This window comes from Rhopalosiphum maidis, chromosome 2 (assembly GCF_003676215.2).
Source record: "Rhopalosiphum maidis isolate BTI-1 chromosome 2, ASM367621v3, whole genome shotgun sequence".
Classification (NCBI taxonomy): Eukaryota; Metazoa; Arthropoda; class Insecta; order Hemiptera; family Aphididae; genus Rhopalosiphum; species Rhopalosiphum maidis.
This window is the reverse complement of record NC_040878.1, coordinates 21,020,768-21,036,252: the sequence shown is the minus strand read 5'-3', so window position 1 is coordinate 21,036,252 and position 15,485 is coordinate 21,020,768. Positions and strand designations below refer to the sequence as shown.

The 15,485-nt window shown below is 26.0% G+C and overlaps 3 protein-coding genes across 3 annotated transcripts; 1 reads left to right on the top strand and 2 right to left on the bottom strand.

The window, feature by feature from the left end:
- Positions 1-220: 220 nt before the first annotated feature.
- LOC113552878 (acyl carrier protein, mitochondrial) lies at positions 221-1,591 on the top strand. Its single transcript, XM_026955871.1, has 4 exons — positions 221-509; positions 773-877; positions 1,181-1,268; positions 1,338-1,591. Exons 1-4 carry the CDS (start codon positions 357-359, stop codon positions 1,427-1,429), a joined length of 438 nt encoding a protein of 145 aa, XP_026811672.1. The 5' UTR covers positions 221-356; the 3' UTR covers positions 1,430-1,591.
- On the bottom strand, positions 1,570-3,849 carry LOC113552877 (protein singles bar). The gene is made up of 4 exons (XM_026955870.1): positions 3,473-3,849; positions 2,008-2,187; positions 1,783-1,923; positions 1,570-1,710 (listed from the first exon to the last, which is right to left on the bottom strand). The coding sequence occupies exons 1-4, from the start codon at positions 3,584-3,586 to the stop codon at positions 1,633-1,635; spliced, it is 513 nt and encodes a 170-aa protein (XP_026811671.1). The 5' UTR covers positions 3,587-3,849; the 3' UTR covers positions 1,570-1,632.
- A 152-nt stretch (positions 3,850-4,001) lies between these two features.
- Positions 4,002-14,091, bottom strand: LOC113551918. The gene is made up of 5 exons (XM_026954493.1): positions 13,849-14,091; positions 8,447-8,567; positions 5,259-5,453; positions 4,599-4,715; positions 4,002-4,531 (listed from the first exon to the last, which is right to left on the bottom strand). The coding sequence occupies exons 2-5, from the start codon at positions 8,555-8,557 to the stop codon at positions 4,457-4,459; spliced, it is 498 nt and encodes a 165-aa protein (XP_026810294.1). The 5' UTR covers positions 8,558-8,567; positions 13,849-14,091; the 3' UTR covers positions 4,002-4,456.
- Between the last annotated feature and the right edge of the window lie 1,394 nt (positions 14,092-15,485).

Here is a 15,485-nt window from a genome sequence, read left to right as displayed (position 1 = left end):
AAAAACTTAAAAATTGAAATAAATATTATTATCACAGACAATAAACCTGATAAGCAGTTATCATTTATCAGACGCAGCTGATAATGTGTATTATCTACGCTGTTCTCCCCAAACGTAAAAATAAAAACAACATGATTAAATCCACTTAACCTAAAAAATAATTAGTAAACATATGTTTCCATTTGCGGTGTATCAGCTTGCGACCTTCAACCTTGATAATATTCTTGTTCGTCGTTCGAAGCTTTCAATCTAGCTGTTTTTGCTGCTGCTGCTCGCTTTTACTACCTATTTCTGTTAGGTTTAGTATATATAAATATTTTGTACAAAAATAAAGTACATTTTTATATTTACACATAATGGCGTCCCTTGGGAAAGTCTTGTGTAGTACATTCTTCACTAATGCTAGTTTGCGGGTGATGAGACGTTACCCGATGTGTGCAGGTAAACGGTATTTAAGTCAATCGAAAATCGTCAATAACCTTAATCTTCAGACATGCAAAGTACCGGTGGTAAGAACAAATTAATTTTTATACTTAAAATTTTGCGCGCCGATAAGATATGTGCACTTGTTGTATGAGTGAGATACTCGCTAACGAGTTAATTTACGGTCCAAAGGCTTGGTCTGGTGCTGGCAATGGTCGATGGTATTCAGACACGACAGCAGCCAGTCGACTATATGTGATTGAAGTAGAAACTAGAGTGCTGAAAGTGTGCAATGCGTATGATAAAGTTATTGATGACGGATGTAATTCTTATTTTATTATATTTTCAGACCATTATGCGGCATTACAGTGTCAAACCACCGATGACTATTGAACAGATTAAAAAGCGTGTCCTATTGGTATTACAATTATACGACAAGGTCAATCCAGATAAGGTATTCTGAGTTTTATAACAAAATCTAAATATTTAATAGTTACCTTCATTTTAATGTTCATTTTTAAATTTTACAGTTATGATGAATTACTTAAAGAAATTTATATAATACTATTGCTTTTGAATGTCTGTTATGTAATTAAAATGTGGCCATTACAACAATTGTTGTATTAAATATTAATAATATTATATTAACTATATTTTTTATAATAATATTAAATACTTAATTATTTGATAAAGACATTATTTTTTTTAACTATGATATTATTTAATATTTAAAAGTATTGATTTGTATTGATTTCAGCTCAGTCTTGAATCACATTTTATCAATGATCTTGGATTAGATTCATTAGATCATGTTGAAGTTATCATGGCTATCGAAGATGAATTTGGTATATAATTAATTTTCCTTTTACATAGAATACAATTGATAAAATAACGTTTGTTTTAATACTGTACAGGTTTTGAAATACCTGATGAAGATGCTGAAAAGTTGCATAAACCTAAAGATATTGTGCAATATGTGTGTGACCGTGAAGATATTTACGATTAAACCATTCAGTCCTATGTATCTAATTGTACTAAATGTAGTTTTTCCAAATATTATAACAACTCATTGGAACAGCAACACTGATTTGTTATTTTTTTAAGAATATAAGTATAGTAAGTTTTAAAAAAGTTTTTTTTTTCTAAAATACATTTTTTATTATGATTATTATTAATATTATTTAGTTATAAACAAACTTAGTATATTTTTTATGAAAATCCTTTGTAGTATTTAAACGCCCAATATGCATCAATTGCGTATATAACTCCAAGAATAAATCCTAATGTCTGAAAACCAAAATTAAATGAGTTAAAGCTTTTGAAAAACTATTTTATTCTATTTTTATTTATTTTTCTTACATAAGCCAATATTACTGCTGAAAATAAGGAGGTGAATGGTACTGTCATAATAATTGGATACAATAATGTATAAACTGCTATTGTTAGCAATGACGAAGAACTCAAGTAACAGATAGATGCAAAGATCCCAAAAATTATTTCCTGAAAATAAAATTATAAATTAAGTTAGGTAGGTACTAATTTAATTTTCAAAAATTATTATTTATACATCTTTATAATACATACAAAAAGTGATGATCTAACAAGAACTTCGGTATTTTTTGATAATAAATAAGATACACTAATCACAGTTGTTGTCATTAAACATCCAGCAACAGTAGTAAGAAATGATTCATATGATCCAAATGTTGGAATATACTTCGTCCCATAGAACAACATTATACTTTGACAAATGGACCCTAGTATCTAAATAAATAAACAAAATTATTCAAATATTATAATATTCTGTGCAAAACTATGTTTTACTATGATGTAAAACAAATCTAATAAAAAAACAACTCATTGATGTTAAAACGTATTTTATTCATTTATGTTAACATGTACACATATTTTATAATTTTACTCGAATAAGACTTGGGTATTTAAAAAAATACAATTCAAAAATGTATCACTAACAATATATCATTTATTTAGACAATTATTTAAATCAGTAAACATTATCTATAGTCCATCATTTCACTCAAGATTTTAAAAACATGTTTTCATATGCATAACTAAAATGTTTTATCAATTAAATATCTATAATTCAATTAAAATATATAAATATTAGTTTAATAATAATGTATAAATAATAAATTACCTCTAATCAGTAATTATATTAATTACTATAGGAAATTGAAAATTAGTAATCATTGAATGTTAAAGAAAACATACCTATATGTATTATTTCTATCTTATTTACTCACAATATGGCAAATTTAACGTTCAGAAAAATATTTTAAAATATACACTTAATTTTTAGATTTAAAACACTCATAACTTGCTTCAAAATAAAAGTATCAAGATATATATATATATATATTATGAGGTGTTAGATAATATTTTTGCCTTTAAATTTGATAATATGTCAATTTACTAGAAAAAACATAGTAAGGGCCTTTCTTACAATGTCCAGTTAAAATTAACTGGTAGAATTCTATCGGTTAACACATAAGAAATTCTGCTGGTTAGCGTTATCAAATACTAACCAGACATTATAAAAATGGCCCTAAAACAGATTCTTCTAAGTATTAAAAAATGTTCTATATTCTGCTTTAGTAACAATGTATAACGTCTTCTTAATGCTCTACAAACATTTAATTAGCTTATTAGGATGTTTTTTTAATGTATATTAAATTAAATTTGTATAAGAAATACAATTGTGCAAAACTTAATAAGAGCTATTAATAACTCAATATTAGTTAATATATTATTTTATATTAAATTATGATTTATGAATATATAAGATGCATATGAATAGGAACCTAAATAACATTAAAATATTTTCTAATATAAACATCAATTAACTATTACAGTGTGTATAGTTTTATAAATATTATTGTACCTTTAATGTTTATAGTTTATTTTAAGTTCAAAAGTACTTTTGATACCAATCTCAAGTAGATAAAAGATCGATATATCATAGACCATGATAGCAACATTTTTAAATATAATGTTTAGAAAAATATTGTAATATTTTGTAGGTACTTACTATTTGAATAATTTTTATAATTCCATAAGATGTTGTGAAGTACTGCATATTGAAACATGAACATAAACAAGACTGGGATGTTGACCCAACATAGGGTCTACTTATCCTATACATTTTAGAAATAGTAGTTTCAAACTTTGTTATTGCACTTCTTAAATTTTTTATTCAGCATACTGTACATACTAGACTAGTAGACTAAGTGAAGAAATAATTTTTCACTATTCAGGATCCAAGTGTATAAATTGTGACCACCCCCTGCTGAGTTATATAATATGGTATTTTTAAACATTCTGAACACCTGATTACTATTAACACTAAATAATTTGTATGCCATATTATTTTTATCTTCGTAATAACTGCTAACATTTCAAATATAAATAAAAAATGTTGCAGGTTAATAAAATTAACTTAATTTTTACCAAGTTATATGAATTATATTTTAGAAATATTAATATTTTACAAAAATCAAGTCTATTTTAGTTGTGTTAAAATTAATAAATATATATATAATATTAGTTCAATAAATGCGAGCATATGTTTTGATTCATATTCTTAAGGCACTTGAAAAATTTACAACAAAATAAATACAAAAGGCACAAAGTTATTACTTAAATGTATAATGATTTGAACAATGCAATTAAAATAAACTTAAGATTCTTAATTTTTCGTTAAACACGAGCAAATGGCAATAGGTCTTAATTTACTTAAAAAAATAACACAAACACATTTGGTATAATAAGTCATAACTCATAAGCATAGTTAACAAAATTAATATATAAATTCTGAGGACATGACTGTAGTATAAAGAGTTTGATAGACCATAAAAAACTGTCATTATAATAATGCTTTACAATAATAATTTATACAATAAATTAAATATATCAAGCTGGCTTTTATCCTTAATTAATTTGTGCGCTTTTTGCTAGTCGTCCATTTTCTTTGACTATGTGGCTATGCTTGTGTAAAATATTATTGACAGGTTATTCATGGGCCTCTGTATGACCTATAACCCCAGATTGAACTTAACAGGTAAAAAGCTGCCATTATCAATCCCAGAATCTAAACACACAAATATGAGTATTTTAGAACAAACAAATTTATTTATTTAAAAAAATAAAATATTTACTGATGCAATCACAAAATGATTTTGTGGGTTACGGCCACTATTATCATTTGCATCGAGCAATAGGAACACAGATGCCAACAACAAAAATACGAATCCAGCACCATGGTAAATGAACTCCTGCAAAAATATTGTTTAAATTTTTCAATTACATTTTTTTAGGTAACTGTTAATTATACAAATTTATAATTTAATAAACACTCATTATGTCATGATTAAATATATATTTTAGGATCAAGAATATTAATTTATTATTTATTATATATTTTAATATAATAAAATAAGGTAGGTAGGCACCAAATTTGTAATTAGTAATTAGTAACCTATGTACTCTTAAATTAATTAAAAAAAATAATAATAAAAATTAAATATTTAGATTAAATACATACTAAATAGGTAAGTAGGTAGTGAATGGTTATTATTTATTACAAAGTTTGTTGTATTTGTTATATACTATGGTTGAACATTAATATAAATTTATTTCAACTAGAATTTTATAGTGGTAATATTAACTATTTAATTGTCAATTATGTTGCCTAAGTAGACGCCTTTCTATTTTAAATATTGTTTCTAAACATAGTTTACATCATTTTTTTTATTATTTGTATGAAATAAAATCATATTATTCTATATATTATATTTAATTAATAACTATATACTTACAAAGTTAGTTTTAGATATAATAGGTCCTGTAGAAATTGATAGAAGACAAGAAATCAACAACAGCAGACTCGTTAAGAAAAATGCACTAACTGTACCCAAAAAAAAAAGTTGTGCGTTGTGCGTGCCATACACCCAACAATGACATAGATTATCCCTGTTATAAATCAACAGACCCAAGACAATACCTCCTAAGATCTGAAAAAAAAATAAATACATAAAATGTTAGAGTATTATAAAATGTTACAGTTTTCAAAAAAATTTAAATATTACTTATTAATTAAAACTAAAATGTATACAAGTCTGTTTTATTTAGATTCTACAAAATATTTCTTTTATATTTTAATAATTCCTATTTTATAATACTTTATCTACATTTACAAATCGTGTATGGTACATTATCAGTTAATGGCTATCTGACAGTTAAACAATTTGGATTTATACATCATTTTTGTATTAATTTTTTTTTAAATATTGCACAAGCTGTACAATTACCAAAGGTATTTGACCACATTGATAACTTCTTTTTTAATTAATATTTTTAATAATGATAACTACATTTCTTATAGTTTTAAATTTTTTTGGTTTTCATTGACTTGAAATTTTGAGATGTCCAACTCGGTGGCGGATTCAAGAAAAGCCCCCCTTCGCAGTTCTATTGTGTATATAAGACTTAAAATCAAATCATTCAAATCCTAAATATTGTGTTTACAAAAATAATATGATATGAATGTAATAATATGAAAAAAATTTCACTCCTCCCCTCAAAAAAAAAAAAATAATAGATCCGCCACTGATCCAATTTATGGGTATAATTTATGTAAGTACCTAAAACATTTTAAAAGTTCAATATCTAATCGATTTCTATCATTAAGAACTTAAGTAAGATTATTAATGGATCTACGTTTAGAAATAGGTACTTATTGTATAGCTAATAAGGGTATCGGGTATAAACTATGGACAAAAAAAAAAACATGATCAGTTGTGGGCTATTATAAAGGTGTAACGTGTAAGTATAGATTATATTTATTACATTTGAAATGGCAACAGGCTACAATATTGTGTCCTTGATGTGATATATAAAAAAATCCGCCAACTCAAGGAATATCATTTACTAGAACAAATATGCGACCGCAAAGCCCTGAATCTATTCAATATACTTATTTACTTATTAAACAAATGGAAACTGGCCACTAATCTATTATAATCCATATGTAGCATCTTATTATTAATTTGTCGATGATGTTCGGTTTTCTTCTAAAAATGGTTCATTTATACGTTGTGGTTTTTATTTCAAGGTTAGGTTAGGACGAAATGAAAAACCATTTTCCAGTTCGGTAGTTTCAATATATAGTTAACTATACGACGTATATTCTGTACATACAAATCCTGTCTGTAGGGGAGTGTTTGGCGCCACAGCCCTTCCGGGTAACTATATACTTTATATTATCGACCACATTTTTCAATAAACATTCGTGCTCTAGAGACACACCCTGGACACTTGGCCTAGATTTATATTTAACTAAATTCATAACATTACATATTATAATATAATATAATATATACTATCTATATCAAATTAAATGTATTGATTTCTAGTAAAAATAGTAAAATTATAGTAATTATATACCTACATAATAAAATACTTTTCACTATTTTAATGTTTTTTTTTTTTTGGTATAACTATTTTTTGTTTATATACAGTACAGTCTAATATACTTTCTAGAAAAAAAAATAATAAATCAAACAAAAATACCTATATTTATGTGTTGTAAATGTTGTAATGATTATTATTATATAAATATATTATACATAATTAAAATGTTCTGTGGTGAACTCGACAAATAACGATATAAAAAATAACATTCATACCTATATGTTGATTATTTTGATATAATTATGTAAAAAATAATACATATTTTTTTCTTCTAAATAATATAACAACAACCACAAATAAACTCATACTTCCAATTTCTATTGTTATTGTTTTCATTTCCATAAATTCGACAATAAAATATTTTATGATAAATAAACTACCTGTACCTACCGTTCTAATCCCCAGGTGTGTGACATCATCCTACACGATATTTCGGCGTTTTAACCGTTAATTATAGTCCACGTAATGATTATGTGCTCGCACGACGCGCCCACCCCCGTTCGCTTTAACATAATACGAGTATATTAGGTACCTCATACATCGAAACAGTGTCGAACTGTCGAGGCATAAATAATTTCATGCCCAATATTAGGTGCAAATGGTGTAATACCATAACCGGTCGTCGAGCATAATGATATTGTATACCTACATCATAATAAATTATAATAAAATGACGTGATTTAAACATTGGAGTTTTTCTTACTTATTTATTTTGTCTCTACGCGCGTTTTAAGCGTGACGCAAGCGGTAGTATAATACATAATTTATATTTATAGAATTCGTTCGTTGATCTTAACGCTTGATGATCGCTTTTAAAATATTGGTAAAATAACGTATGAAAAAAATACAGTATAATATTTCAATACACAAATACACTCATTATTTTATTATTGCTATAGTTTTTGAGAGGATACATCTACGTTGATGTATGAAACGAATACACGAGTACATCATCTTCAATCATATACTTATATTATTCGTCTAAATTGATCAAATTATTTAGGTATATACACGTATTTTAATAGGTAAATATTTGCTTATTTGGTGATCGTGGCGAGGTAAACGTGCAAAATGTGTAAACATTTGCGTATTTGAAATAAATCTTGACATAATTTTATAGGAAAACACTAATAAATTGTATTATAAAAACATTTAACAAGTTCAATACTTTAGGTAGGTATCCACTCAATGTCTTGTTGAACAATATTTATGATTTTGTGTAGTAGTTTTTTTTTATACCAATTTTACTTTTACTTTGGATCTTATTTAATCTTTTATAAGTGAAAAAATATACTATTTACAAGCTACCACAATATTATTGTGCCATTTATAAAAGTAACTAACTAATAAAATAATAGCTTACTAATGAATAACATGATGAATTGATTTCTAAACTCTAAGTACCTTATGTCTACAGCAGTACAGCCTATAGACTATAGATAATAAGTAACGCGAATATCGAACAACTACTATACCTACGCTTTATTCGAATTTACTACAGGCTTTTACATCAAATTTATATAAATATACTTACAACTTCAGCCAATTTTAATAATCCAGGCACCGATTTCACGTAACCAGTATTTAGGATTATAGCAGATGTTGTAGACGTTGTGGTCCTGGTAACTGTTACCGTATGAGACATTTTTATAAATCTAGAAAAAAGAAATATAAATAAGTATATTAAATTGAAACGTAAAACCGACAACACTATTTACACTTAATATACACATATTTTTTAATAATATTATTACTGTTCACTACTATATCACATAATTTTATTTTGGGACAAAACAAAAACTATCAGCAATAATAAAAAAATATTTTTAATATTATACAACTAATAATGTAAATAAAAAAAATAAATAAATAAAGTCTACCGTGGTCTGTTATTAATTAATAATATTAAAATGATCTATGTATGGATTTTTATGTATAGGTGTTCTGTGTTCATCATCCGTAATGCAATTGGTGTCTACCGATTAAACACTATCTATACACATTTACATAATATATTAATACTATGTTATCGATATTTATTTATATATCTTATGCAAATAGCGAATACATTTTTCATAACATTGAAATCCGAATTCAAAAAACAAAAACTTAATATCTGGTCATAAAATAATTCTAAAACCTATTTCCAGCTGTTATAAAGCTATAATTACATTTAAATGGTACAAAATTGATGTTAATATTTACAACCCACGTCCATCATATATTATTGTCGGCATATCTTAGTGTGGAGAACAATTTACTGGGAATGTTAATATTTAGTCATGAATATTAAGAAGGTTTGAATATATGATTACATCATTCTATACAGTAAATTTTAACTCGAGTTTATAGTATATTTCATAATTGTGTAATAGGCCATTGCCATGCACTGCACAATAAAATATAAATATTATTTATTTCATCACATAGAATTTTTCATCTTTTAATTATTTTAAACACTATAGCTGGAATTAAATGATCCGTTTTATAAATTTATATTACACTCAAGTTACTAACGGTTACTAAAGAAAATAAATGATAACACGCTAGTATATTATTTTTAATAGAAAACAATTTTATTACATTTTGTTACGTTTTACTCTTTTTTTTTTAATGTTACCGTAGATTTCTATATTCATTCGAATATGGTCATGTTCTAGTGGTTCAGTACCTATATAACCGCCACTTGTCTACGTTATTTTGTCACGTTTTTCTCCTCTGTCTTACGTGTTAGTATTTTGTGTGTCTATGTAAGTATAAATCCAGCTTTTGTTAAATTATTATTTATTATTTTAACCACATACACGATGCAATGTGCCTTAATCCTAGATAAAAATATTAGACAATACTACAATAGTATTTTTCATTCAATGATTTTCTCCAAATTAATATTGTACGGTTGTACAATACTGTTTATCAACAGTGACATCAAGTATAACTGTTAGTGTAGGTAACATATGCAATATTAATAATGGCGAATAACCTTAAGCGTGATGACGACACTAAAACTTGGTTATTGAGTTAGAAACGTATATATATATTTATAATAAATATATACTTATTACCTTGTAAATATAGTATAAAATATGACGTAGGAGTTAAAAGTGCATTTCTCAAAGTCATTTTGTTTTCGTATATAAAAACAAACCAATGTTTATTTTATACGAATATACAATTTTATAATAATATCGTGTCTTACATTTTAGAGGAATTTAAACTATACCTATATAATTATATCTACGATGAATTGCGACATTTATTATTTTTCAGACTTCACAAATTACAATTTAAGAAAAATCTGACGGACGTAATGAATAAATTTTTAAAATATTTAAGATATTTTTAATAGACAAATATAATGATGATAGTAGTGCTCGTATAACACTTAAATAAAAAATATTGTACATATAATATTAAGGCAATTAAAGGGGTAACGTTTAATTAACATATTATAATAGCAATAATGTTCAATAATTATACATTGTATTCTTTGTTTAAGGTTGGATATAACTGTATACAAGTACTAAATGGTAAGGGGATACCCCTCGAATTGTACTTTTTCACTGCAAAAACTTTAAATGGCAAATGCTATTATAATGAATAATGTATTATATTATATTGGCTCCATAATCGATACTTCTCGTGTACATGGAAATTATAAAGAAAAGTGCCATGCTTCAAAGTTAAAAATATGGACAGTTGCCATACAAAAAATAAAAAATTTAAAAAAAAACTCTTTGATAAATAAAATAAATGGTAACAAGTTTGATTTTGCAAGCATGTGGTACGTATTAATAGTATTCAATTAGTTATATTATATAATATAAAATAATTTTTTCAAAAATATGAAATTTGAGTGTTTTTTATTGAAAAAATATCTTTATATATTATTGTATAAATAATATAAAGATATAACATATGACATTTAAATTGGAATGCACGACAGTTAAATTGAAAAAAAGGAATCCACAAAATTAAATTAAATTTATTCATCGGTTAGTTAATAAACGATTGTCAATAAATATAAATAGTAAATTATATTTTAATTTAAAATTTTAATGTAGTTTTTATTTTATTTAAAATAGTATTCACTATTTAATATAAACACCGGATAACTAACATTTTTCATTTTGCATAATACATTATAATAATAATTCTCACCTTATAATGTTATTTATTAAAACTTAATGGTTATTTTATTTTATCTGACATTGACATTATAATAAAGGCAAGTCCTATTGAACTGTATAGTTTTTTAGTATTTATTATCCTAGTACCTGTATTAATTATATTTATTATTTTCATTCATGTCATGCTGTCACAACTCACAATAGATACAGTAGGCTTATACATTTTTACTATTGTTCACGCAAAGACATGTACACTTAACGTTTTTAATTAATTATCATATAATCGCAGTAAAATAAAAATAATCAAAAATAAATATACAATTGATATTATATATAAAAAAAAAAATGTTTATTAACTAAAAAAAATGTACTTAAGGGAATTTAATTATAAGTGCTAACATATATACCTACATGGCTACATAGTACATACACTCATAAATTATTATTATCTTGTAAATCCTAATTGCATGTTAATCCATAAAACTATATAAAACCATGTAAACTCATTTAGGTATATTTCAATAACCAAAATGTACCCGCTAAAAATTATCAACAAATCTCCAGGTTATATTCACAATGCATATTATTGTTCTAAAAAAATGTATTTTATTCTATTACTAAATTGACTAAATCTAATAATTAATGTTCATTAGTTCATTGCTTATTTTATTTAGACTCGAGGACAAAAACACAAGTTCAATTTATTTGTACTTATTAAATTAATTTACGATTAACACAGTATGTTGTTTAGCAAAAAAAGAAAACCGTTAGCGTAGGTATTATACTATTTTATTGTTATATTATAGACGTTAATTAATTTTTGATAGGAATATCATCCAAGTGTTTTATATTGTATAATATATATTATCTAATTCCAAATTGTTGAGTCTTTGAACCAAAGAAATCAATAACAAGTTATGATATTAAATTTTGATGCAATGACAAATGAGTATTTAATAAATTAATGACTATATAATCATATATCTAAGTGATAAATTATAATGTGTAGATTTTTTTTAACATAAAATAGTAAAATACCATGCGTATTTACATATTGTGAAGTTATAATTGAAGTTTAAAATTGACAGTCAATGTAATAATAATAAGAACAAGAACAAGAATGTAGCTTTATGAAATAGTTAGCATAAATATTGTGCTCGTTAATGGAGTTAACCATATTAAAATGAGGCTGGAATTTCAAACAATAAACTACTATAAAATTATTAATAAAAAAAATCGTTGATATTTAGTTCAAATTTAGTTACTTAAAAAAACAATAGCAAATGAATTCATGTATAAGATGTTGTGTAATTTTTTTTTGTACAATATCATAAAATAATTATGTACTGATTACAAATTAAAATATGTAAATAAATGGCGTTTTTATTCAAACAACTTCCAGAATCAAAATAATATATTATGTACATTGTACAACATATGGTATTACTGCCAGCAAAGATGTGTTATGTTGGATTCGTTGCGCGTTAGAATAAAAATTAATATTTTTTTATACAGGTACAGTGTAATCACGTCATAACTCATAATATTATTATAAATCGATGAAAGGTGAAGTACTTTTAAATAATCAAACACACGTACACGTGGATATATATATATATATAATTATTAAACGATAACGGTACAGTATACGTTCCGATTAGTAGTTGTCACTAGTTGATAATATATACATAGGCCAAATTCGTAGGAACTGGGTCAATAGGAGGATACTATATTTAGATGATGCAGAGGAATGCTATCATATGAACATGTATATGTATATTTTAATTTTAATATTTTAATACGTATAAAGTTTTATGTAAAATGGCGGCTATCCAAGAAAAAAAGTTTTGGAATAAGTCCATGGTAACCATGAACTCAACGCTTCTTTTAACTTAAAAAATATTGATAAACTTTTAATTACAATACATTTATTGAAGCGGCATTTAAGCATATTTTATTGTCGTTTAATTAATACAACCTTATGCAATTGTACAAAGAAATTAATTTTCTACACAATAATATTGTTAAATTACATTTGTATCTTAAATATGTTTTATTTTAATTGATAATAAAAAAAAAGTATATTTTACGCTTGCACATTATAATATTTAACATTTAATTTACAATATTATATTGTTATGAATTGTTGTTGCAATTAATTATATTATTTTTAAACAATACCATTCATTTTTTAAAGCAACATTTGTATGGCCTAGCTGTTTGAGGGTATAACAACATATATTATGCATTCCCAAAAAAACACTTGTAAACAAATGCAGTTATATATTGTTTTTACTTATTTTTCTATAGCACAAATGCACAATTATTACCATTTAACTTCCATGCAATTATTAATTTTTATTTTAACAAAAAAATATTTGACTTATGGTCAGTATACCACCAGAAAATGGTTTTGAAACGTTTGCTTGACAAATATGATGAACTCATAGGTGTCGTCGATATATTAGTAAAAATAATATTGTCTATACTTACTGTTCTAACCTAGTGCTGGAGTTAAATTAGGTTCGATATAACCGAAATATTGTAAGAATTACAATAGCATTATATTATACGATCACAAGCATAACAATACCTATAGTACCTACCTAAAAGACTAAAAGTAAAGACGTAAATTATTATGTATTGTGTACTTTTAATAATTATTATTCATCAGGTCGGAGATATGTATCGTTACGATGTCTACACTTTGTATACACTTCTGATTAGAATTACATATATTATATGTGTGTATAATATTAGCATATTACTATATTAGTAGGTATATTCTGCGTGTCAAATATCTTACCTATAAAATACTTATAGAACAATAATTAAAAAACAATACGAATACGATATATTATTGTATTTTGTTTTGTTATAGTGCACTTTGGAATTATTGTTGCTATTTATATTATCACGAGACAAATAAAAAATAAAAATAAATAAATATCGATCAACTTTCCGAGTGGTAACGAGCGCGCAAACTTGTGTGATTGACGTCCAAACGTTTACTGTGAATGGAATACAGTCGCGGACGTCGGACAGGGCGCGTATACTGTGACCATAAAATTCCACTCTTTCCTTACGCCCACCGGGCTTTTAAACACAAACTTGTATTATATACAGCCATACAGGCGACCGTCACACCAAACATAAAATAATAATAATAATAAACACTCTCCGACGTAACCGAGAAAGTTTTTTTTATTTTTTTGCCGACAGAGAAAATCGTTTCGATCACGGACGACAATAATCGTATTATTATGTTACATCGCTTATATATATATATATTGTTAAAACACCTGTACCGCTTTGAACGCGACGTCTTGTAATTTATATAATTTGTTTTTAAGTCCTATCAATAACTGTCTCGTTAAACTCAAAAGCTGCAGTCGCGTAGCGTATATCTCGCGCGTAATCGTGTCATGTACATATAGTTGTTTTTAATACACGGATATATTTATATTATGATGTAACCGCTCGTGCCAAAACGATATACAACCGACGCCCCAGTGATGCATGCAGATTTGGACATGAGCTAATTTATATCGAGTTTGCAAAATGTCGTTGTTCAAAAATGTTGAACCGACGCCGATTGATAGCACGTCTCACGTCGCATCCGCCTTTGTTATGTCTCAGTCTTACGCAAGTGCGTACAACATAGCAAATTTACTGTACTCAACAATTTTTTTTTTTTCTATCGTAATTAACCGACAATATACTCGTATACTACTCTCTGCTGCCACCGTTTATCGGCGAATTAAGTTTATAAATACACACAATATATAACATACAAATATACAACTCAACAGATTTGTCGGAATAGTTTTTTTCAGATATTTTAATTTTGAACCAAGTTGTGAACAGTATAAATTATTTACGTTGCGCACGCTTATAACTCGCACTTATATTTTAATTTTAAAATATCGAAAACGATTCTAACAAACAGCAAACAATGTTATTCTTGTTACACCTTCGGGTCTGATAAATGATATATATATATAGGTCAATTCATTCTATGTAACATTAAAACTAACGAAGTTGAATGTAAACTGTAGCGCGTAAATTTGACATGCTGCGCACTTGAAAGACGAAAACAATGAATACGGGTAGGACGTCCTCATAACTTGGCATTTAATTGATGTATCTATAGCTTCTGCAACAGATGCTGATCAATAATATAATATTATCGAATCGATTGAAATATCACCGAACCCATTAGATCCGTCAGCAGTTTCCTGTAACATATCGAATATGGCTGAGAAAAACTTGACTTTGTTGATAGAACTATAAAAGTTACCAGACATATAAGTAATAAAAAATAATTTCCATATGCCCAGACGGCAAACGCGACGACGAGCGTCTTTACGACATTAAATTCTCTTGAATTAATGAAGAACTATATTATTCCACTGATTTACTGTTATTATTCTTCTCGAAAGC

What these genes read in the sequence shown, in the direction of transcription:
- LOC113552878 (XM_026955871.1), top strand. Translation starts at nt 357, where the DNA reads ATGGCGTCCCTTGGGAAAGTCTTGTGTAGTACATTCTTCACTAATGCT. An exon ending in ACAAGGTCAATCCAGATAAG is followed by an intron (nt 878 to 1,180) that starts GTATTCTGAGTT and finishes TATTGATTTCAG; the next exon opens with CTCAGTCTTGAATCACATTT. An exon ending in GGCTATCGAAGATGAATTTG is followed by an intron (nt 1,269 to 1,337) that starts GTATATAATTAA and finishes AATACTGTACAG; the next exon opens with GTTTTGAAATACCTGATGAA.
- LOC113552877 (XM_026955870.1), bottom strand. Translation starts at nt 3,586, where the DNA reads ATGTATAGGATAAGTAGACCCTATGTTGGGTCAACATCCCAGTCTTGT. An exon ending in TTATAAAAATTATTCAAATA is followed by an intron (nt 2,188 to 3,472) that starts GTAAGTACCTAC and finishes TTATTTATTTAG; the next exon opens with ATACTAGGGTCCATTTGTCA. An exon ending in TTGTTAGATCATCACTTTTT is followed by an intron (nt 1,924 to 2,007) that starts GTATGTATTATA and finishes TTTTATTTTCAG; the next exon opens with GAAATAATTTTTGGGATCTT.
- LOC113551918 (XM_026954493.1), bottom strand. Translation starts at nt 8,557, where the DNA reads ATGTCTCATACGGTAACAGTTACCAGGACCACAACGTCTACAACATCT. An exon ending in TATTAAAATTGGCTGAAGTT is followed by an intron (nt 5,454 to 8,446) that starts GTAAGTATATTT and finishes TTTTTTTTTCAG; the next exon opens with ATCTTAGGAGGTATTGTCTT. An exon ending in ATCATTTTGTGATTGCATCA is followed by an intron (nt 4,532 to 4,598) that starts GTAAATATTTTA and finishes TTGTGTGTTTAG; the next exon opens with ATTCTGGGATTGATAATGGC.